The sequence below is a fragment of the Juglans microcarpa x Juglans regia genome, chromosome 1D, assembly GCF_004785595.1.
Source record: "Juglans microcarpa x Juglans regia isolate MS1-56 chromosome 1D, Jm3101_v1.0, whole genome shotgun sequence".
NCBI classification, from domain to species: Eukaryota; Viridiplantae; Streptophyta; class Magnoliopsida; order Fagales; family Juglandaceae; genus Juglans; species Juglans microcarpa x Juglans regia.
Window position 1 is genome coordinate 45,455,005 of NC_054594.1, and position 24,704 is coordinate 45,479,708.

The 24,704-nt window shown below is 36.7% G+C and overlaps 2 protein-coding genes across 5 annotated transcripts; one reads left to right on the forward strand and one right to left on the reverse strand.

The window, feature by feature from the left end:
* The first annotated feature begins 591 nt into the window (after nt 1–591).
* Nucleotides 592–12,676, forward strand: LOC121262886 (nucleoprotein TPR). 4 transcript variants are annotated; one of them, XM_041165566.1, is made up of 14 exons: nt 592–1,027; nt 1,184–1,350; nt 1,449–1,552; nt 4,080–4,160; nt 4,265–4,312; nt 4,504–4,607; nt 4,718–4,804; nt 5,203–5,405; nt 5,927–6,128; nt 6,231–6,281; nt 6,375–6,473; nt 6,553–6,612; nt 7,109–7,233; nt 11,188–12,676. In XM_041165566.1, the coding sequence occupies exons 1-14, from the start codon at nt 749–751 to the stop codon at nt 12,470–12,472; spliced, it is 2,895 nt and encodes a 964-aa protein (XP_041021500.1). In that variant the 5' UTR covers nt 592–748; the 3' UTR covers nt 12,473–12,676. The 4 variants fall into 4 exon arrangements, with proteins under 4 accessions (XP_041021500.1, XP_041021517.1, XP_041021508.1 ...); XM_041165574.1 differs by having other exon boundaries at nt 593–1,027; nt 7,112–7,233; XM_041165583.1 differs by lacking the exon at nt 4,265–4,312.
* Nucleotides 12,677–20,377: 7,701 nt separating this feature from the next.
* Nucleotides 20,378–23,673, reverse strand: LOC121262917 (4-hydroxy-tetrahydrodipicolinate synthase, chloroplastic). The gene is made up of 3 exons (XM_041165616.1): nt 23,116–23,673; nt 22,159–22,239; nt 20,378–21,474 (listed from the first exon to the last, which is right to left on the reverse strand). The coding sequence occupies exons 1-3, from the start codon at nt 23,184–23,186 to the stop codon at nt 20,547–20,549; spliced, it is 1,080 nt and encodes a 359-aa protein (XP_041021550.1). The 5' UTR covers nt 23,187–23,673; the 3' UTR covers nt 20,378–20,546.
* Between the last annotated feature and the right edge of the window lie 1,031 nt (nt 23,674–24,704).

The following is a 24,704-nucleotide window of genomic DNA, read 5'->3' on the forward strand; positions in this document are numbered from 1 at the left end:
TTGAAAAAAAGAAAAATTGTGTACTATGGAATAAAGAACGCCATCTTTAAGACATTGGGGTTGCTAGAGTAACATAGGTGAACACAAAAGAATTTAAGAAATTGAGTTTTTTCTTTTTCTATTAATAATATACGGATTTTTTTTTTGCCAAGTCATATAATCCATTTTTTCTTCTATGTTGAACTTATTAAAATAATTAATTGAAAAAATCTCATTCAAACAACTTCGAAATATAATTATAAAATAAAAAATAAATAGTAATTAATATAGAGAAATGATATTTGTAATTGTAGAATGTGTAAGTATCTTATAATCTTTTTAAAAAAAATGAATAAATACGAGATTTATATAAAAAAATTAACTTTTTAATAATAGACTCTACTCTTTTTTAAAAAATTACACAACATTTATACCCCTACGATCATATGGAATATTATTCTTATATATTTTTTCTTGTGCATCCCGTATGATTGTAGGAGTACGCGAATAGTTTTCTTATATATTTTTTCTTGTGCATCCCGTATGATTGTAGGAGTACGCGAATAGTTTACTTAACTCAGACGGGCTTGAAGCTACATTTGGTAATTGTACCCGATCCAACCGGAGGGAAGCCCAGTTTCCGGGGCAACCAAGAAAGTAAAGCTCACTCCCAGTCCGTACTCCGGTCTCCACTATTTCACTTCCCTAATGCGAAAGAGAAAAACAGTTAATTAGGGTTTCAAACTCCCCGCCAAAACTTCTCGCTACTATGGCTGCTGTAATTGATGAGAACCCAGAGAAGACCTCTACAACTCCGAAGCCCTCCCCAAGCCCTGCTTCCATAGTCCCAGGTACCGGCTCTTCTCAACCTCCTCTTCCTCGTCCTACGAAAACCTCCGCCACCACCACCACTAACGGGTCGTCGAGCGCCAAGGACCACATTCTCTCTGTCGCATCCAAGATCGCTTCCCAGCCTCTTCAGAATTCTGATCCCGACGTATGGGCTGTCCTCACTGCTATCTCCACCAATGCTCGCAAACGCCATCAGGTTATGAACCCTAACCCATTGTATTCCAATTCGTTTTTCGTTGCCAAGAAATAGACTTTGTTACCTACATTGTTTGGGCGCTGGTCCAACGTCGTATGCACCATATTTGATGTTTTTTTTTTGGTGTTTAAATCGAAGAAATTATTGTATTCACAGAGCATAAATATGCTTCTGACTGCGGATGAACATTGCATCGGTCGGTTAGTCGAGGATACACGTTTCCAGATTGAATCAATCGCGGTTAGTGCATATCATTGCAAGATATATAGGAGGAGGCTAGGTGCTGATGATTCGGAATATACAGTCTTCTTAAAAGATACGAGGTTCTGCATTGTTCATTTAGCGCTTTATCCTTGATCTTTTTTTTTTCCCTCTTATTTTATATTTTACTATATGTCTGATTGTATTAAGTGTTTCGCAGTACGAATGGAACATATCTCAACTGGGACAAGTTGAGGAAGAATGGTGCCGAAGTCAAACTCCGCCATGGAAATATTATTTCATTTGCCGCTCCTCCTGAGCATGGTAATATTCAGTACTTCAATCCCACAAAGCTCTTCGTCTAAATTATTGCATCCGACTCATTGAGTAATGGAGTCTAATGTCTCTTCTATTTTAATTTTGGATGAGAAGCATTTATATAGAAGGGATAAAATAAGGTTAAGAACCTTGGGTCAAAAGTCGGTTATAAAAAACATCCTTAGATTTTCAAAATTAACAAAGTAATCTTCTATCTTCTGGTTTGCATGCATTAACAACATGGTCTCTCCATCCATATTCCATCCAAAAGGTTAACCGAAAGCATGCCATGTCTTACGAGCCGCATGCCGCATGTCCAAGATTGTCCACACCAACCTTAAACAGAAAAATAGTAAAAAAAAAAAAAAAAACTCAAGTGAAACCTGGTCGGGTGGTGTCGTTAGAGTGTATAAACATTTTTTGATTGATAAAGAGAATTTATTGAGCATAAAATAGACAAAGGCCCGAGTATACGGGACATATACAAGAGCGTCACCTATGCATGCAAGTTTAGCGATACAAGGAAGTCATGAAAAGACATTCCATTAAAATCAATTACAATCGACCAATGGAGTAAAGATTGAAAAATAAACTTCTAAGCGCATCCATTGGCCTTTCTCGATCTTCAAAGCTTCTTGCACTCGTCTCCCTCCAAATACACCACCATAGACAAATTGGGACCATCTTCCACACTTTTGCAATACGAGGATTACCCTAGATGCCTCGCCAAGAAGCTAGGAGGTCGATTACCCTTTTCGGCATCACGCAAGCTAATCCCACCCGAGCAAAGGAGTTATTCCATAGGGTCATAGCAATCTCACAATGAATTAATAGATGATATATGGATTCTCCACTCCTTTGGCACATACAACACCAATCCATAACTATGATGTGGCGTTTTGTCAATTGTCTTTGTGAGGATCTTCCCTAATGAGGCCGTCCATACAAAAAAATTTGCCTTCAAGGGTGCTTTTGACTTCAAATAATCTTCCATGGGAATGAATTTGTATTATGTGTGATCATGGCATGATAGTAGGAGCGAACTGTGAACTTCTCTTTCTTAGAAGGGCGCCAAAAGATCTTGTCTTTTGGTCCCCTCATTATACAGGTAGAGTACACTAGATCATAGAACTCTAAGAAAGTGTTAACTTCCCAATCTTGTGCGTCTCTAAAGAATGTAACATTCCATTGGGGAGTACCATTAGAAAGGGTTAAGAGGTCAGCAATTGAGGCTTTTTTCATTCTTGCTATGCCATAGAATTCTGGATAAGGGCTATGGAAACACATTAGAAGAGGGTGGGAGGTCTTCCATCAACACACTAGACTGCAATTGGGTACAGGTTCCAAGATTAGGTTTTGGAAGGATGTATGGTGTACCAACAGTGCTCTACAAGACTTGTTTTCTACACTTTTCTTGATTGCAAATGCTAAAGATGCCATGGTGGCGGAGGTTATGGAAGTTGCAGGAAGGAACATTCATTGGAATATCAACTTTAACCGGGCGGCACAAGATTGGGAGATGGGGAGTTTTGTAGATTTTTATAGTCTTTTGTATTCTTTTCGTCCAAATATCCAACATGAAGATGATTTGTGGTGGAGTCCAGCAAGGAAAGGGGTGTTCACTGTTCGTTCCTTCTACAAGGTACTCACACAAGTTCCTGAGATACAGTTTCCCTGGAGAAAGCTTTGGCGCAATAAGGCTCCTCCCAAAGCTTCTTTCTTTGTGTGGACAGCGTCTTTAGGAAAGATTCTCACTACGGAAAATATGAGAAAGAGGAGGATAATTATTGCAAACTGGTGTTGCATGTGTAAAAGAGGGGGTGAGTCAGTGAATCATTTACTTTTACATTGCGAGTTAGCCAGGACTATATGGGATGAGGTGTTTAATAGACTGGACATAGCGTGGGTTATGCCGAAAACCGTGTTGGATGTTTTGGCTTGCTGGACCTCAATTCGAGGTCTGTGACAAATCAAAGCGGTTTGGAAGATGATTCCTATCTATATTATGTGGTGTTTGTGGCAGGAGCGCAATGAGAGGATTTTTGAAGGCAAAGAGAGATCTATGGCGGAGCTAAAAATGTTATTTTTTAGGACTCTTTGTACTTGGGCCATTGCTGTGGACTTTAATGGCATGGATTTTCATGACTTCTTAGTTTTTAATGCTCCTACATAAATAGGGCATATTCTGACTTTGTAATTGACAGTTGATTGGATTAATAGATACTTATTCTACTTATAAAAAAAAAAAAGGAATTCTGGATAAGCTTCATTGAGTGTTGTATCGCCACACCATACATCATGCCAAAATTTTATTTTGGACCCATCACTAACCTCAAAACATTAAAAAAAACTTTCATTTCTTTTTAAAGTTGATGGTGGTATTTGTAGTGTGCAATCTCTAATTGTGTACGTTGCTTGGTTAAACTTATTGAGGTATTTTTATGGCTCTTGGCTTATATTCTTATTGTTTTCAAGCATCATGTTTGAAAAATAGAGTGCTATTAACCCTTTTGTCTTTTGCCCTTAATTACAGAACTTGCATTTGCGTTTGTATATCGAGAAGTTCTTGTGTTCATGCCCTTGGCAGATGGTGCAGCTGCAAAAAGAAAATCAGGTATATTCTTTTGAGCTTTTGTAGAATTAAGTACCAGATGGTTTGTGGCATTGCTATTGTAAATGCTCCATTAACATCAGTTTATCTGCATGTCTGAGTTCCATAATCAGAATCAGTAGATTGGATGGTCGGATATAACTGTGGATGGAAAAGTTGTACTTTTGAGCTACCATATTCTCATTTGTTCATTGAATTATTAAGATTTTTTGTGAAGATGCTCTTATAGATGCTGTTTGTATTTTACTTTGATGGCTTGAAACCTAAACAGTTTGGAGATTTTGATATGCTGATGCCTGTATCCTGCGTCTTTTTTTTTTTTTTTTTCGTGGGGGGGATTACGCAGAGGAATTTGTTTCTGAAAACAAGAGACTAAAGGGTATTGGCATTGGTGCTCCTGAGGGTCCTATTTCTCTTGATGATTTTCGCAGCCTTCAACGATCAAACAGGGTATCTTTATTTGGGTTATAATGAATGATTATGTAAATGAATCTTCTTATAAAGTTGGCTAGAAAGTCTCTGTTTCATAAATTTTGTATGTCTAATATTCAATTTGTCAGGAACTGAGGAAGCGATTGGAAAATCAGGTCCTTACAATCAATACATTACGCGATGAAAATCATGCATGTGTTCAGCGTCATGAAAATGTAAGTGATGCTGGTAAATTCTCTTGCTCTTTCTTCCTCTCTCATGCATATAAGATTCCAGTTGTGCTCATATGGATTTCTTCTGCCAAAAAGGATGCATATCGTTTTGAAGTGTAATTCATATGATGCGACTTTTTATTGAATAATTCTTCATTCATTAATCAAAATTAATTTATGAGAAAAAGGTGAAGAAAATTATTTTTTTGCTAAAGAAAAGTAATTTTCCTCATTCCTTTTTCTTGTAAGAGGGCATGGCAATGTTATGTTTGCCATCTTCATCCTTGTGGAAACAATAGAAACTTTTTAGCCTTTTTTGTTTTTCATATTAATGAATCACCTTTAAAATAGCTTATGGGAACTTCTGTTAAACAACAATTATGCTATATTTGGTTCTGTAGGAAATGAAAGAAATCAAAGAATCAGTTGCAAGATCATATCTTGATCAACTAAATGGATTGCACCATACGCTGGAGGTCAAACAGAGAGAGCTGGAGTCAGTCGGTAGGATATCTGCTGAGCAGAAACATGCTATGGAAGACCTTAACAGAAGGCTCAATGCTTCTATACAGTCATGCACAGAAGCAAATGCAATAGTGAAGAGGTAAGACACATTTTATGGTCACTTATTTGCTGAAATGAGCTTTGTCCCTAAATAGTGAGTTTCTTAGAGTAACTATAGTCACAACAGAAGCAGCCTACCCAAATAGAAGCCTGGTCCTAATACATCAATCTAACCAACTCATGGCCACCCCCAAACCTCCCAGATGTAGTACACCAAGCTAACAGCCAGAGATCTTGTTCAAATGAATATTACCCTTTTAATTTTTTTCCAATGTGCATAAGCTATAAGGCTGTCCTTCATGTGATGCACTAGAATAGGAGGCAGTGGCTTATTACAAATGACTTATGGAATAACTTATAATAGTCACTGTGAGGCGTGATTTGAGTTGGAATAATGTATTGACTTCGGCATCTAATATGACATTGAGGCCTTTTTTATTGAGTTACTTGAGCATGTCTTGACATTTTGGGGAATTGTGTTTTGATCTCTTCAGTTGAAAGTAAAATTGTTTGGGAATTTGTAAGAAAAAATGTATTGATAACCTGATTTCTTGTTTGTAGTCAGAAGGCATCTATAACTGAACTGGAGGCACAATTATTTGAAGAGCGAGACCAGAGAAGAGAAGAACAAGAAAAGGCAGCTGCAGATTTAAAAACAGCAGTGCAGAGAGCACAGTCAGAGGCACAGGAAGAATTCAAACGATTTTCTGATGCATCCTTAAGACGAGAAAGAGAGCTGCAAGAAGTGATTAATAAACTCAAGGTCTGACAGCTTTTTTATACCAAGTGAAAAGAAAGGGATTTGATATATGTAGTTTTGTTTTAAATGAATGGCTTAATTATATATCCATGTTTATATTCTCAGGAATCGGAGAGAGAAAGGTGTTTGCTAGTGGATACCTTGAGGTCCAACCTGGTATTATTGAAGATACCTTTTTTCTTTATAACAAAGTTTGTACTTTACTCGAACCTTTAGAGGCTTGTATCTCAATTGCCTTTTCCGCTGCAGGAAGACACCAGGCAAAACTTAGTTATCTCTGACAATAAAGTCCGCCTGCTGGAAACTCGAGTTTGTGAAGAGCAGCTGGCCTCTGCAAATGGAAGAAAAGTAATCTTTTTTTGCTTAATTAGATATTATATAGATGTTGAGGCTAATGCTCATTCTGACATTTTGGGTGTTGAAGCAGAGAGTGGAAGAACTTGAGCATGAAATGAAACAAATGCGGCAAGAGCTTGAGATCGAAAAGGTAGAAATGGAAGTTTCTTTTCCCTGTTTAAAATATTGTATTTATTCAATATAAATCCTTGTTATCCAAATTCTTTAAGACCTCCACTGTTAGAATATATCTTTGATTTAGTTACTACCATTTCTAGAAGTCCTTGCATGTGAGATATACATATTTTGTAGTTCATTTCATTAACTAATATGATGTGTTCACATTGATGAAATGGATATTGTTAACCGTGGAAAACATTCGAGGGAAGTCTTTTACTGGATATACCATAAATGCTATGATATAGCACGTGTTTACAGATGCTGGGTTTTTCTCTTAGGTTCTTGCAGTTTATATTCATTTTTTAAATTCATTCTGGTGAGATGCTTATATATTAAAGTGAAGGATTTAACATTGTGTTTTATTCGTCAAATTTCAATTTCTGTAACAAGATGTACCCTATGTTTCTTTTTTGGCGTCTAGTGAATCCATTCCAGTTTTAAGCTGAGGTTTTTCTTGCTGTTGTTAGCAGTCTGCACGAGAAGAAGCATGGGCTAAAGTTTCTGCACTTGAGCTTGAGATAAATGCTGCAGTGCGGGATCTTGATTTTGAGAGACAAAGGTTAAAAGGCGCCAGAGAAAGAATTATGCTCCGGTAAGAGAGATCTAAGGCTGTAGATATACTGTGACCATTAGCTATTGGAATATGCATTTTGCTCCATGTGTGTGACACTTGTTTCAATGGATGGTGAGTTTTATTTTTATAGAAGTCATATGGTAATGGTAGTGCTCAAGCATCTCATTAGTGAAGAGTTGTTTTGTAGATTTTTATTAACTGGTTCTGATGGACGTTTGCCTAGTTGTAAACTTGTTCTAATTAAGAACAAATGCCAGTATTTCCTCAGCACCATCAGGTACAACATTAGTGGTTGTTCTTTTGTGTGAGTAGAGAAACCAAGAGATGTCCAATCTGGGCATGTGGTTTTAATTTCAGTGAGGTTTTCTTTTGGTTACCATGGAATATTATATACATCTCGAGGTGAAATATTGATTTGTGGAGAGTTTTAACCTTGATTAACAAGTTTCAACCCTTGGAGGCAAAAATCAAGGGCGCTTTGGTTGAAGGAGGGGTATAAATGCACTAAGTTCTTTCACAAGGTGGCCAATTCTCATAGGCGCAACAATGCTATTGAAGTCCTTCACTCAGGTTCAAATGTGTTACATTCTCCCGAAGAGATCCAAGATCATATAGTGCAGTATTACGAGGATCTCCTAGCTGAAAAAGTAGAATGGTGCCCCAAACTTGACGGTTTAAGTTTTGACAAACTGGATTCGGATGTAGCAAGTTGGTTGGAGAGGCCGTTTGTTGAAGAGGATGTGCATCTAGTGGTGAGAGGTATGTGCAAAGATAAAGCCCCGGGCCCAGATGTTTTTTCTATGGCTTTCTTTCAAGAGTATTGGGATATAGTGAAGGAGGAAGTGATGCAGATTTTCCATGCTTTTCATTCTAATCTAAAATTTGAGAAGTTATTAAACGCTACTTTCATTGCACTTATCCCAAAAATAGTTGGTGCCCATGATTTGAAAGATTTCTGGCCTATTAGGCTTGGTAGGTGGGATCTACAAAATCATATCAAAGGTATTAGCTAATCGTATGAGTTTGGTGATGGATAAACTCATTTCCAAACCTCAAAATGCTTTCGTTCGAGGTCGGCAAATTTTGGATTCAGTTTTGATAGCAAATGAATGTTTAGACTGCTAGTTAAGAGAAGGCATTTCGGGGGTCCTTTGCAAGCTAGACATGGAAAATGCTTATGACTATGTGTGTTGGGACTTCCTATTTTATATGCTTAGAAGATGTGGTTTTGGGGATTGGTGGTGCGAATGGGTTAAACATTGCGCTTCGACCACTCGGTTTTCGGTTTTAGTCAACAGAAAATGTTTTGGTTTTTTTCAGACTTCGAGGGGTTTGCGACAAGGGGATCCACTATCACCTTTCCTCATTTTTATAGTAATTGAGGCATTGAGTCGCATGGTGGAGGTTGTTGTAAGGGGGGATTTCTTGCTGGTTTTTCAGTTGGCAACAATACTAATGGTGTCAGTTCCATTTCTCACTTACTATTCGCAGATGATACGCTCATCTTTTGTGATGTTGTTAGTGAGCAGATTCAAGCTCTAAAGACGGTTTTGTTGTGCTTTGAAGCTGTTTCGGGACTCAAGGTGAATTTACCGGGAGATGTGAGTAATATTGCTTCTCTAGCAGAGTTGTTGGGCTATAAAATTGCCTCTTCCTATAAAATACCTTGGACTTCCCTTGGGTGTGTCATTCAAAGTAAAGAGTATTTGGGATGGGGTGGTAGAGAAGATTGAGAAAAGATTATCGGGGTGGAAGCGGCTATATCTATCAAAAGAGGGGAGATTAACACTTATCAAAAGCACCCTCTCCAACTTTCCCACTCACTATCCTTCTCTATTCCTATTACCGGTGGGTGTGTCAAACCTGATCAAAAAGTTGTTTAGAGCTTTCTTGTGGGGTGGCATGGGGGAGGACATTAAATTTCACTTTGTAAGTTGGCAAATGGTAGCTGTCCGATTGCGAATGGTGGGTTAGGGGTGCGAAATTTGAGCACTTTTAACAAGGTACTCTTAGGAAAATGGTTGTGGAGGTATCAAATGGAAGGGAACTTCTTGTTGTGGAGAGAGGTTATTGATCACAAGTATGGTAGTGCGTGGGGGGATGGTGTTCTAAGGAGGGTAGGGGGTCTTATGGAGTAAGCCTATGGAAATTTATTAGAAAGGGGTGGAACACTTTTGAAAAACATATTCAGTTTGAGGTAGGTGATGGAGCAAGAACCCGCTTTTGGTTCGATGCTTGGAGTGGGGAGAGCCCCCTTTCCACAGTTTTTCCAGTTGTATTTAACTTGGCAGAAAATCAGCAAGTTGCAGTTTGAGAATTGTTTTGTCTTGCAAATGGGACGGTAACTTGGAATGTCATTTTTACTAGAAATGCTCAGGATTGGGAACTTGAAGAGATGACAGATTTTTATAGCTACTTGTATTCAGCAAAGTTAGGAGACAATGGGGGTGATCGTATGTTGTGGATTCACACGGGGAGAAAAAAGGTTTACTGTTAAATATTTTTACAAGGCTTTGACAGTCCAACAGCCCACATTCTTTCCGTGGAAGAGCATTTGGAAGGTTTTAGTTCCATCTAAAGTTGCGTTTTTTACTTGGACAGCTGCACTTGGGAAGACTTTGATGGTTGATAATCTAAGGAAGCGTGGTATGGTGGTCATGGAGTGGTGCTATATGTGTAAAAGGAATGGGGAATCGATAGATCATTTGCTTTTACATTGTGAGATGGTTGGGGAGTTATGGGCTGGTATCCTTAATAGAGCCGGGTTGAGTTGGGTAATGCCTAAGAGTGTGGTGGAACTACTAGCGTGCTGGAACAGGAGGCATAATAGCACTCAACTGGCAGCAGTGTGGCGACTGATACCTTTGTGCTTAATGTGGTGTTTATGGTCGGAAAGAAATGATAGGTGTTTTAACAACAAGGAGCGTGCAGTGGGGGAAATCTGGAATTTATTTGTATTCTCTCTTTTACAGTGGTTTTCTGCTATTGTATTTAAGGGTGGGAATGCCTATGAGTTTCTATCTTCTTTTCAGCTCACTAGAATGTAATTAGTTGTCTCACTTTGTATACTTCCATTGTACTTGGGCATTGCCAAGTTTCATTCAATTCAATATAGATTCTTACTTATCAAAAAAAAAAAAAAAAGTTTCAACCCTGACCAGATATGCAACTCTATAGCATATTTGAAATCTTGATGACACCATGCATGCTTACCTTGTGGCCATAAACCCATTTGGCACTTATTCTTCGTCGCTATGGTGTCCACTCTCTGTTGGTTTCACCCCTGTAATAGTAATTTTGCTGACCCCTGAATTGCTTGAGATATGAATAGAGTCGGCGGGCAAACATTGTTGCTGGTTCCCCAGTCAAATTGAAATAGAGAATGTTGGCTTATTTTGTCCAGAGTAAGGTGTCATTAAGAGAGACAAGAAGGAATATAGTAATTCCAAATATTTTGTATTGATCCTGGTAGTTTAATCAGAGGTAACTTAGGGGTTGTTTGGGAAACACATCCTCACTCATCTTATCTCAAAATTTCTCATATTTTCCTTCCCAAGCATCACTTAAATACAAACATTTTTCAATTTCAAATTTTCAACTTTTTCATTTAATCATTACTTAATCTTTACAGCTTTTCCAAACTATTCAACTTTTTCAAATCCCAAAACAAAAATAATATTAAAAAATAATATTCTAACAATATTATTAACTTTATAATATTTTTATTCAATTTTTTTTCTCTCATTTCCCACGACCCAATAAAACATCTTAACTCAAACCATTTTACTACTATACAAGTTTCTCATCCCATCTCATTTCCCAAGCATCCCTTGTTCATGATTTTGTGTTAGAATTTGACACCTGCATCTGAATGTGGGAGTTCTCCAAATTTTGCATCTTTCAACATGCTTCAATATGCATAACTCAAGTGGTTGTGGTTTGATTCGTTTTAGACACATGGTTTCCATACAGGGAAACACAACTACGAGCATTTTATTCCACAACTGAGGAGATTTCAGTACTGTTTGCTAAGCAGCAGGAACAACTGAAGGCAATGCAGAGGACTTTGGAAGATGAGGAGAATTATGATAACACGTCAGTTGATATGGACCTCAATGTACCGAATGGAGTCATAAATGAAAGTGGGGAAAAAGAAGCAACTGTGTTCTGTAGTAAAGTAACTGCTAAGGCAGGCCCAGCCACTTCAGCGCAGGGGTTTGAAAGAGATCAAGTTGAAACCTCTAGCAATGAAGGCAGCACTACCGAGAAGCATGATTGTGATTTCAGGACCCAAGAACAATGCCAAAACACCCAAGAGGAAGAATTTACGAGTGCAGACCACAGTGTCAAGGCTGGATTTGGTTCTGAAATTGAGGGTGTTGGCACAGCACCTGTTTTGGAGGGAGATGCCTTCGGCACTGAGCGAGTTCTTGAAACTGAGAGCCCTGGAATTGATGTTGACCAAAGTATTGATTTGAGAAAGTGCAGCACTTTAGCTGGGGAGACAATGCAGCTTGATGATGAAGCCCATGTGCAAGATACTGATGACCGAACACTTTGTCAGGGTGCCATGTGTCACTCTCAATCAAATAATCCCTGTGAAAATTTAAAATCTATGGAAGACACAGAAGTTGGGGGAACGATTAGAACGGCAGACCTCTTAGCTTCTGAAGTTGCAGGTAGCTGGGCTTGCAGCACAGCTCCTTCAGTACATGGAGAGAATGAATCTCCAAGAAGTAGAAGCAATAACGAGGAAGCTGCTGCAGCTCAACATGATTCCAATGTTCAGGTGGCCGAGAGTCAAAGTTCACCCTGTTCTGAGGCTATTGCCAAAAGATGGAAAGAATCTACAAGAAGTACAGGCAATTCTGAGGGAGGTGCTGCTGCTCTACTTGATTCCAATGTTCAGGTAGCTGAGAGTCAAAACGCCCCCTCTTCTGAGGCTGTTTCTAGTAGACGGAATCATGAACGTCAAGCACTAAGTGAAATGATTGGAATTGTTGCTCCCGACTTGAAGGGGCAGTTTGGTAGTTCAATGGATAATGATTGTGATCAAGGGAGAGAGAATCAGGGTTCTACTTCGGACTCAGATACTGAGAGCTGCACTGATGATGATGATGATTGTGAAGTTGATGTTAAAGGCATATCAATTTCAGATGCAGAGACTGTGGATAGTGATCAAGCTGAGCAGGATCACAAACCAGATGATGCAATGGATGAGGATGACGAAGCTACCCAAGAAGATTCTCTTGGATAGAAAGTCTTGTAAACATAGTTTTTTCATCGTTTTGGCACAGACGGGTGGATGAAAGCTTTTTTATAATTTTCTCGTCTTTGTTCTCCCTTTTTCCATTCAGAAATTTGTAGTGATGTATTTAAGACCCTAATTATAATGTACATGCTGTATATGGCCTTTTCCTGCCTTTTCACTGAATGACATTCTCTTAGCAACTTTTGGACACTGATCAAATTGCGGTGATGGATCTAGGAGTTCATATAGAGATTGGCACCACTTTTGGTTCAAAGTCTTTCTGAGTTGCTCATGTACTTTACCCAATTTCTTTCAGCTCAAGAATCCTCACTTTTCAAATGGGTACCCGAAACTTTCATGCTTCAGAATTCCTGCCCTTTCACATTTTATTTTTAACTTGGCTGATGATTTTGAATGATCTTTCTTTGCTCGCTCAAAAGAGACCATTACTTCAATAAGCAGTATATGCACTTGATAATTTCACTCATACTTGATATATAAGCAGTATATGCACTTGATAGTTGCATGAACGATGCAGTGCGGGTCTATATGTTCCTCAATGGTTGGTTTGCCTCTCGCCCCTCCTCCCTCATATGACTTGTGCTTTGCATAACCTGCCCTCGTTTTTGGGGGCCAACTTGTGCTAGAGATTCGAACGCGCAAATGCTACTTTTTAGATGCATATACGAGGCAGTCTCCTGTGCCCCAACACTGAACTTTTCTTCGTATTATGTTTAAAAAATTAAACTCTTTTGATAGCAAGTTTTATTGGCTTCAGAATTACCAAAAAAAAAAAAAAAAAAAAAACAAGAGTAAATAAAGGGTTGCATATCTCTGGAACCAAGATCTGCCCACACTTACTGCATAACTAGAATGGAACCTCAATTTCCCGCTGATGCAAACCGGTTCTATCTCGACCTTTTGGCCCGGATTGGATTGAGAGGTGAAATGAGTTGAGATAGTTTTAGATAAGTTGAATAAAATATTATTAGAATATTATTTTTTAATATTATTATTGTTTAAGATTTGAAAAAATTAAATTGTTTATTATATTTTGTGTGAAAATTTAGAAAAGTTATAATAATAAAATGAGATGAGATGAGATGAGTTCTCAATCCAAATGGGGCCTAAATGAGCATTGCCTCAAAAGTCTGAACCAGTGAGATATTATATTTGAGAAGTGTTACAATTATAAAAAAAAAAAAAAAAATTGTAAAAAAAAAATTTATAAATTAATTATGTGATACATTATAAATTAATAAAAGTAAATTTACAATGTGACATACAATATCAAATTATGTATATTTGTATTTATTTTTGTAAAATTCTGTGGCCAAAACATTTTTCATTATATTTTGGATTTTGATTGCTTTGGCACATATCTTTATTTAAGAGCTACCCTTCCATTCGAATGGAAAATAAGCCAGAAAGAACCCTTTGTTTCATTCTCCAAAGCCCTAAGAACGTAAAACTATGCAAAGGGATTGATTAATTAAAGATTGATAATGCAAATTAAGCAGAATACAGAGATCCAAATTAGACAAAGCTTATTTCTTTTGCGTGCGTGGGGGTACCTTTTATTCTACTGATCATCCTCGCCGTAATGTAATTTCGTATGAGCTATTATGATATGATAAAACGTACGTAAAAAGTGTCATGATTGTTGTAGAAGAAGAAACGATACCGAGGGCGTGTACTGTATCTTGAGGGCAATCGATTGCTGTAGATAACTGAGTGGAAGTGATAGCATAGAATGGCTTTGTTTTTTGAATGGTGATATTATTGATGGTGCTGATGTGGGCCACGTGCATGGTTAATGGTGAGAGGCCCATCATCATGAGTATGAACAGTCCTAATACCTTGTGCATGTCAATCTTGTAACACGTGTTCTTGTTGCCCTCGTTTTTGGATTCTCCTGGCGGCTATCAGGACAGGCTGCCGGCCAAAGAAAAAAAATATATTTTTATTTTATTTTTTATACCCTTCCCTTAATTATCTAATTTTTTTTAAATTACGATTGGACAGTGATATATTTTTAAATATTCTGTAAATATTAGTGAAAAATAATAATAAAATATTAAATAATAATAAAAAATAAATAAAAATAATAATAAATAGTAGTGAGATATTTTAATCCGTACCCAAACTAGGACTTATTAGTCTATAAGGAGAGGGCAAATATCAAGGACCTGCTTGTTTTTCATGATTATTATAAATGCGTTCTCAGAAATTGGTCTTGTGAAAAGGTAAGCTTAAGCTTAATTCATTTACTTTACAAAAGTATTCGCTGGAAATTAATTAATTCTCAATTCCTCAGTATATAAAACTCCAAATGCATCCTTCCAGAGTGGTGTTGTTCTAATGATTTGGGTAGGGACTTTGTCAAGGAGGGTAGGAAGTTGGATAGATAGACTGCAAATGCTGTACCATAGACATAAACACTAGGGAAACCCCATACAGCCTGCATTATCTCGGCCTACAAAAGGGAAACCTCAACCTAGGCCGACCCCATGTCTAGCAAGGTACATGCATATGTACAAGACTAGTAAAACTAAGCAAATGTTTTTATCCAACTCCATATTTTGTCTTATTATTATTATTAGTTAGTTATTGATATATATATATATATATAAAAAGGATAAAAAATATAATATTAATATTTCCTAAGAAGATTACCCATGAAGTTATCTCTGTTTTTTTTTTTTTTTGTTTTTTTATTATTATTGTTGTTAGTAGGTTTACCCATTTTTGAATATATGGAAACTAGAACATTTTTTAAATATTTGGGGGTTGGAGTCTGATTTCAAAGTTGACTACCGCTACCTTCATGCCATCCCTCAAATAGTAGTGCTAGTCTGCAACGCGTTTGGTATTAGTAATACAAGAAATGAGTAAGAGGTAGTGGTCCTTGTCCTCATCAAATGGCTTGATCTCTCAATTCAAACAATGCATGATGATGGGTAGGAAGCAGTCCCCCTATTTTTCTCCTACATTCTATAATATAAGGAATCAGGATGTCCATGCATATCTCTTCTCTACACATGTAGTCAGCAATTAAAAAAGTATGCGTGTGTTTGAGTACAAAATGAAAAAAGCCATGATTACTCTCTCTCTCTCTCTCTCTCTCGGCTAATTCTTGGTGGTTTCTTCTTCTTTTTGCCACCATAGGAAAAATCGTTCTTGCTATTAGTCAGCCATGAAAGTGTATTTTGAAGCATAATCTTACTTGATTGGTTAGTGATACCTACATATAATAAAAGCATAAATTAAGAATTGAGAAAAATCTGACCAGAACTGATCATCTTTTTCCTCCATCGATCCTGGTTTAGCTTCTTCCAACAAATAAAAAGCACTGAGTTTAAAAAATAAAAAATAAAAAGAAAGAAGCATTTTGGTCCCCATGCATTCTATTGTGAGTGAAGGGACCATGTGAAGTGGCTGAGCTGAATTTGGACAAAATAGCACCACCACGGCCACCATCATCATTATGATAATACAATACAGTGGACGATAGAGATAGAGAGGCCAGAGGGGGGATTTTGGTGATGATGATGATGGAAGAGAAGAAGATGAAGCCAAAATGGAGGTTCATTTTCCAAATAAATGAGCATGGCTCGGGTACTCAATTACATGAAGAAAAGGGACAAAACAAGGACCTAACTGCATTGACTACACAACCCAACTCTCATCCTCATACCCTTTTACTTTCCTTCCAGTTTCCTCCTACTCATTCTCTCTTGGCTTCTTATTATGACCCACACCACACTGAATGCCCACATGTGATTTGCTCGTGAATTTCCACATGATATTCCTTCTTTTCAAGCTTGGCCTTGGACGTGTGTGAAAAATAAAAGAACCAAAACAGTGAAGAACAGTTAGGTGATAGAAAACTATAGAATTCTATTTGCATGCATGGCAATCTTTTGGTTTGCTAATAATCTCTTCAAATGAATGCAAATGACTTATAATTAGCACAGAGAGAAAACTTTTTTGGACTTGGAGAATCTAATTTAAGATACAAAGTGTTGTGTAAAAGCAAGAAGATTGGAAACGCTCATGGTGTCTGCTTTTCAAACATGACCACCTTTCCCATAACCGACGTTTAAGAATTAATAGATAAGTCCTCTCTGTCACCGATGCAATAATGAAAACAAATCATATCTTTTTGACCACATGCTGTTTATGTTCTCAAGCCAATTATACGACATAGATCTCACGTGTATCTATATACATATATGAGAAAATGACCACAAAACGATAGAACCAAAGCAGTTTATGATGATAACTACTACAAAATCAAAATCCGGCCGTCAGTTTAGTACTAGTATTTATAATTTCGTAGACCTTCGTTATTATTCGTTTTGAATTTTGTCATCACCTTGTATTTGTTGATAGTGCACGCATTAATTAATGGTACTAAAGAATAGTACTATCACTCTGCATCAAAACAGAGAGAGAGAGAGAGAGAGAGAGAGAATTTTAAATCGTATTTTGAGCAGCTCCTAGATTTTTATGAATCCTGGAGAAAAGGGAGGTTGCCTAGTTTGAAGATTATGTCGAAGTTGTTTTCCACAACAATGATGATAAGAGATGTTTGATTAATACATCTTATGACCAATTTATTCTCCAATTTTTAAGCCTCTGCGTTAGAGGAAGGACCGCAAGGGTCTTGAAACTGAAGGGAGAAACGTTCTAAAATTCAATAAAGTTACTCTAACTTGGAGAGGGATGCCGTATAAGTTCTATTCTATGTGCCTCCACAGTCCAGCCCCACATGGCACAAAGTTATAAGAGTCTTGGGCTCCCAGAGAAAGTAATAAAAAAAAGGCAAAAGACTGAAGCTCTGAAGCCATTTCTTCTTCTTCTTCTCCTGTATTCTCCATCTATTGCTGGCCTTCGTAATCATGAGTCCTTGTGCCATCATTGCTATGAAAAGCCTCTCTCTCTCTCTCTCTCTCTCTCATGTGCAAATAGAAACACGATATCACAGCTATACGATTCTTGCTCACAAGTCTCGACCTATTTAAAGTCCAAGAACCTGTCGCTTACAACACACCTTTTCTTTTTCTTTGATCTTATAGCTACCATTTTTTCATCTCTTTAGAAAGAAACCCATCTCTTTATCTCTCTCTGTTTTTATTGTATGTACCTCTCTTTTCTCAAACAGAGAAACGAACTTTTTGGGGGAAACAAGATGAGCGTTAACTCCTCATCGATCCCACGTAGTCTCTTGTCGTCTGCTTTTTGCCATCCACGGCCGTCAAAGCGACAGAATCTTCGAGTCGGACGGCTTTGCAGGTTCTTTCCTTCACAAGTCATGTATCTCTCTCTCTCTCTCTCTCTCTCTCTCTCTCACAAAAAACTTTTACATGTAAACTAACAGGAGAAGAAGACTACTGAAAGAAGCAAAAGCGAAGAAAAGCATGGGGGTAGCGAAGGCAGAGATGGAAATCAAGAACTTGAAATTATACATGGAGAACCGAAGCATCATAGAAGAGAATGAGAAGCTGAGACAGAAAGCTTTGATGCTTCACCAAGAGAACCAGACCCTGTTACTTCAGCTCCAAAAGAAGCTCTCTCAAGAGAAACAGCAACAACATCACTAATATGAAAACATATACTGCTACGCGCTCCTATGCAGAAACAAAAAGATGCCTTGTTTTTTTTTTTTTTGAGGGGCTGTCTCAATAACTCCTTTGTCCTTGTTTTTTTGTTCCTTTTCCTTGTTCTTTTGGTTCAAGTTATGTTTTTAATTGAAATAATTAGGGTGGAAGAATTACAATAAATGGGTTATCAATTATATTAGCCTTTTACGAGTATTATATGCACATAACGTAGAATGGTTTGACTATGTGTGCTTTTGATTAGTGTTATAATATGATCTTGGATGCTACGACTCTGGCAAAGGTGATTCCATATCTAATCTTATATCTTTGAAGTCTAATTTGTTTTTACAACCATTCTCATCTAATCTAATTATTATAACTTTTTCAAATTTTTATACAAAATAAAATAAATAATTTAAATTTTTTAAATCTCAAAATAACAATAATATTAAAAATATATATTCTAACAATATTTTATTTAGAGTATTGTTATATTTACAAAGAAATTATATAAAAATAATTTTATAAATTGATGTGATTTTATCTAATCTATTAGATCTACTTTATAATAAAAATAATTTTATAATTTGACGACTGCATCAAATCATGTCAGTTTGAAAACAAACGACGAATTAGAGCATAAGTAGTTTTTTCAATTTATTTGTAGGTGGTGTTGGCCTTCGAGAGCTTCATGTCTAAGAGAATGACGGATTAGATTAGAAAAAATAATAATTATAACATTTTTGCATCACACTGATCATCGTTGAAGTCAACAGCAACAAAAATGCCACAGAAAAAAAAAAAAAAAAAAATCCCCCCAACACGTTTTTTTAACCAAAAACACCCCCCAAAACTCCCAATTCCAAACACTCGACGAAAATGTGTTTGGGGAACAAAAAGCACTGAGAAACCATATTACGCATAAATGCTATAACACCAAAACATCCATAAACTGAAAATGCTATAACACCAAAACATCCATAAACTGATCCGTTTGTGTTGAATGAACATTGACACAGCCTCGACTAAAGCGCTGGGCTGCCAGTTTGTTTTGAACGTGTACTAAAATTAGAAAACTTGAGATGCGGGGAGATCTCTGACTTGTAATATCATATACAAATATAAAAGGTCTAGAAGACTAGAACCCAGGTTACATTCAAGTCAGCTTAAATTATGCTAAACTGGGCCAAGGCCCAAGGGTGCAGCTCTTAAGCACTTTGAACGAGATGAACAACATGCAAATATTTCGGTGACATTGTCGCATACTAAGGTGGTAATATGTTATACGATTCATTAATTTAATATGAACAAGATACAAAATTAATAGATTTGAGTTTGATGTTAATGGGTTCGGATTAAAACAGATTGACCCATTAAAACACGATTTATTAACGGGTCAACCTGCTTAACCTGTTAGTGACCCGTTAAACTTCTTACTCAAAATTACAATTATATCTTTTTTAATCCAAAAAAAAAATACCTTAATCATATTTCGTATTTCCTAACTCTCTCTTAGTTCTCAATTGAGTCGATTCTCACAAGTTACAACTGTCTCCCACACTTCTTATAGATTGTAATTTTGGTATTTTTATTGTTTGAATTGTAATTTTAGACTTATGTAGTTATTTTATATTTTTGGGAGATTGTGATTTTAAATTTTATGTGAAAATTAGATCAAATGGATTATTTGGGTAAATTCAACTCATTCACATAAACGAGTCGAAATAGGTTATTTTGTATCAGTATATTTTTAATTAATTCATAACAGGTCGAAATGGGTCGTGTTGTGTCACGTCAACCCGTTATTTTAATTAGTCGTGTTAGGATTTAAAAATCTGACTTGTTAAGCTTAATAGATCGTGTTCAGATTGACCCATATCATATAATATATACAACTTGACACAATACGAACATGATCAATTAACATGATTTGCCACCCCTTGTCATAACCCGACCCAGGTCATATCCAGCAAGACACGAATGTTTTATTGAATTTTTTAAAAATGAGATTTAGAAATTTGAATAAAAATATTAAAAAATTAAAAAATTATTTGAATATAACTTTTTTAATACTTTTTTATTTTGAAATGTATTTTTTATATTATGTTATTTAAAAGTTTGAAAAAATTGTAATGATTAAATAAAAAATTAAAAATTTGAAATTGAAAAAATGTTACATGGAAGGAAATATTGAAATATTTTGTTTTGAGGCCTTAAAGCAATGGCCACTAGCCATTAGGTCAATTACCACGATTAATCAGTACTATCATAGGAAGCAACAACCACCAACTCACTCAGAGCTAAATGAGGTAAACCAGTCCAAATATCCCTTAGGAATTATACTTATAGCTGTAAGTAAATATCACAAATTTGGTGACATAATAAATGGAAAAAAAAAAACTCATAACTTCAAGATCCAAGACAAGGCTCTAGAGCATGAAAAACAGACTAATACAGAGACCAAGCAAAACATTCTAATACCGAGAGACTAGTATAAAGTCATCGTCTTCAAGAACCTTAACATCCTGTTCTCCAACAAACTTCTCCCGGCCAATCTCCTTTACCAAGTTAACAAACTCTATCCTCTTTGCCAGAGGAAGAGGTACATATGGGAGCCTGAAAACTGGCCTCACTACTCCAAGTTGAGCAAGAGCTGTGTTTAAGCCAATGGGATTTGGCTCATGGAAAAGCCACTCAATCAGAGGCATGAGCTTTGCATTCAGTGAAGGGTTATTTCCTCCGAACATAAGTTCCTGCATTAAACCTGGAACCAAGTTGCTAGTAACAGATATCACCCCAGTTGCCCCATGGCTCCATCTAGCATCATGGCATTCATCATCATTCCCACTCCACACCACTATCTTGCTCTTCGTATACTGTTCAACTCGATCATTTCCAACGCACTCCTTAACACCAGCCAAGTTGGCACTCTGGGATACAGTGTGAATCACACGCGGGGGAATATCTTGGCCAGTCCGTGAAGGCACATTGTATATGATGGTGGGGCCCATAGATAGAACACTTTCGAAGTGAGAAACCATGCCCTCCAGGGAGGTTTTACCATAATAAGGATTAATGTGAAGGGCAGCATGCATTCCAACAGCAAAACCCTGTTCAGAGGCATGAATTGCTTCCCTTGTCGAATTGCTACCAGTGTTTCCAATTACCTTAATTGACCCACCAAAACAGTTAACTGTGTGCCCAATAAGCATTATATGTTCATCCCAGCTCATCAATTGGCCTTCACCAGTTGTGCCCCCAACAATAACTCCTTCAGCACCGTTGACAATCTGCATGTTCACCAAGTCATCATATGCTTCTAGATCAAATCTACCATCAGGTAGGTATGGAGTTTTGATTGCTGTTATCAATCTAAGAGACTTTATATCCTCTGCTGATGTCCTGCAACATAGTAAGGGCATAAATAGCACTCTAGGGCACCGGTTTTCAATTTTTTTTTAAAGTAGATATTTAAACTTCTACAGGTACACAAACTATTTATTTGAAAATAACTTAGAATTTACCATCATCCCGATTTGACGACAGGGTTAGAGTTAACGTGGTACCACACAGAAATGAACTAGCACAAATGCAAGCTAATCTACAATTTGTGCACGCTTTGTTTTTTATAAGTCACAATTTGTACACACTTACTGGTACACTAAAAGCAATCAGATAATACAACCTGAAGTTTTTACATTTTACTCTATTGATGCCCGCTGCTTGAAAAGCCTCCATATTAGTGTTTTCAGTACACAGTGCTAAATACTTATATGATGCCTCAGTTATTGGAACTTAGAATCTTTACTTGAACAATTCGGGAATAAAGTGTATGTGCATAATTCAAGCTTTTATCTTTGAAAAAAAAAACACTTTTTAAGGCTTTAGAAACACAGAACGCACATGATATGGAATTTTTTTCTAAGCTCTTCCCTGAAAACTTAAGAAAAAAAGAACTATTTTCCGTTAAAACATAAGTACATTATATATGGACACACATGGCGTTTGTCAAGCATTAAGAACAGATGGGTACCGTCCAGACTGCACATTGGAAGATGAAAATGCGTATTTTGTTTGTTAACTTACCTATTTTTAACCTCCAAACTGCGCATTGGAAGATGAAAATTAGGTATTACAGCTGCTTGTGGAGACCTCCACTTTGCATTCCTACCTCATAGCAATAGAGAAAAGAACATAAGCAAACTAAGCAAAACAGAGTATGTGAAAAGAATAATTGGCACATTTATACTTTTTTTTTATAAGTAATAATTGGCACATTTATTCAGCCAAAAGACGGCCCTGGGTACAATATATGGAAACCTATATAGATTAATTACATGAACAGAAAAAATTGAGTAAAACGTGTAGAAAACAAGAACATTAGGTTTGAAAATGAATTAATTGTACAATAGAAAATGTGGCCAAGCAGAAATTGCATTTCGTTTTACTCTCAAGACTGAGGTCTAATGCTAAACGCAGCAATCCTTGTAACTTGAAAAAGGGTTGAAGGAAGGTCAATGAACGAATGTTCTCGATTCAAAATGATGTCTTTACGTGGTAAAGCACATTATTTTTTTCCCAGATACTGGCAATAAAACCAATATCCATGTAAATTACTAGCAAAGTAAATTCTTTGTGGGGAACATCAACAAAACACGTATGGGCATGGTGCAGAAGATTTCTCCTATATCGTAGTAACTAACAAAAAAAATATCTGAAAGCAGCACACAGACTAAACAAGGCTGAATACGCAGTAACAGAGATCATCAAAGTGGATCCAAGCAATGCGACAGACTGACCCCCGTAACGTTCAAGAAAAGGAAAATAACAAATATTCTCCATTTAGTTTGTGTTACTCAAACCATTCCATTGATTAATAAATGATACAAAAAGGAGACAAAACCGATGAAAGCCTCGCGTGAGATAATATATACGAATATTTTTTAATCGGAATAATATATATGAATATATATTATAATCGATTAAAAATTAACATATATCTAACTACACACTAAAAGAATTGATTAAATCTATCGGATTAACCTCTTATAATTATCGCCACAGTTGGGACGCGGAGACTGGAGAGCAGAGCCCCTCAGACACAAGGTAGCCATATTTTCTTCGACGACAGCTAGCGAGCAAACCCAGATCAGATTACCGGATTGACCCGATCCGAATAACAAAGATTCGAACAAAAGAATCTCGGCAAGGGATCCGAAAACGCACGCGCGAGTTGTATCAAAGGCGAGTACGAGGAGTGAGTTGGGCGAGGGTAGAAGTGGGATTTTCAGTCAATGGTAATGGGAATAACGGTGGTGGAAATGTCTGTGGCGAGGGTCGTGGAGAACGGGGTTTGGTTGAGGAGGCTGACGGAGCTGCGATGGGCCATGCCGTCGGATTGAGGAGAACGAGTGGTGAGATTGGGTTCGAGAATGGAGGAAGGGAGGGAGTAACAAACACGGAGGCGGCTAAGGACTATGGTCCCCTGTACATTTTTCTTTAGGGTTTTGTTATCTGGAGGCGGACTGAGTGCCAGTGACTGACTCGGTAGGGTAGGTACATTGGACACTGGGCTTCTCTCCTTCACTCGAGACGTAACACCCGGTGGTAATGCTGACGCGTGTAATACTGCTTTCGTCTTGACTCCTTGAACTGCATGTCGTTTTGAATTTAGTTGTTACCGATCACGAGCGTTGTTGTAACTTTGTAAGTTGAATATTACATGCTAGCTTCGTTAACAGATACTTATTACTATGCAGTATATTTTATGGCAAAGACGTAGAAAGGGAATTAAATTACAAATTTCTTTAAAATCCATAGATGAAAATGTGTAAAAATAAAATTTTTGACGGATCTTTTACAGAACGATAAAAATTTGGAGTCTAATTTTATATTCGCACGTATACATATATACGTATATATATACAAAATTCTTCTTATCAATCACTATTCATCACTTCACACTTCATATTCTATGAAAAATATATCTATATTCTATAAAAAAATTATAAGTATGGAGTGTGAGAGTGAATAATGATTGATGCATAACATTATTATTATATATATGTATTTATATTATTTTTAGCATGAATAAATCAATAAAAAAATGATAAGAAAAACGCATCATATCCACATACGCACGTAATCTTGAGTTATATTAATTTTAAATTAAAATTTTAGGTAAAGCAAGATTCTATTCTAACAACTTTTTAAAGCAATTTAACTAATAAAAGTTTCATTTGATTAATATGATATATTTAAAAGTAATTATTAAAAACTAGTTTGTATATAAATAATTTTAATAAAAAATGATTTTTATGACAAAATTGAAATAACTCATCAAATACCTAAATATCCTCGACCTTAAACCAAAATTTTACGAACAGAATCAATGCTAATTTGTCCAGACGAGAGCAAGACTCGGTCAAATATGTCGTCCTAAAAATAGGAAGGGGAGAAAAAGGTAATGGCATGGTAATAATTGTCCCTTGCTGTCTCCTACACCTCCAACATATGCCATCAAACCCCACGCTTTCAAGGAATGGGCGAGGCGAGGATACCCTAGTCTATCTATATATGTTCAATGTTGTTATCGTAAGTTTCAGTTGTAATTTGAAATCAATTTTCTCTCG

Coding starts and splice junctions, on each gene's coding strand:
- LOC121262886 (XM_041165566.1), top strand. CDS start 749: ATGGCTGCTGTAATTGATGAGAACCCAGAGAAGACCTCTACAACTCCG. Junction 4,608..4,717: donor GCCTTCAACGATCAAACAGG/GTATCTTTATTT, acceptor TCAATTTGTCAG/GAACTGAGGAAGCGATTGGA. Junction 6,474..6,552: donor CCTCTGCAAATGGAAGAAAA/GTAATCTTTTTT, acceptor GTGTTGAAGCAG/AGAGTGGAAGAACTTGAGCA.
- LOC121262917 (XM_041165616.1), bottom strand. CDS start 23,186: ATGGCTACCTTGTGTCTGAGGGGCTCTGCTCTCCAGTCTCCGCGTCCC. Junction 22,240..23,115: donor TGTGGCGATAATTATAAGAG/GTTAATCCGATA, acceptor GCTATGAGGTAG/GAATGCAAAGTGGAGGTCTC. Junction 21,475..22,158: donor AGTTTGGAGGTTAAAAATAG/GTAAGTTAACAA, acceptor ACTATGTTGCAG/GACATCAGCAGAGGATATAA.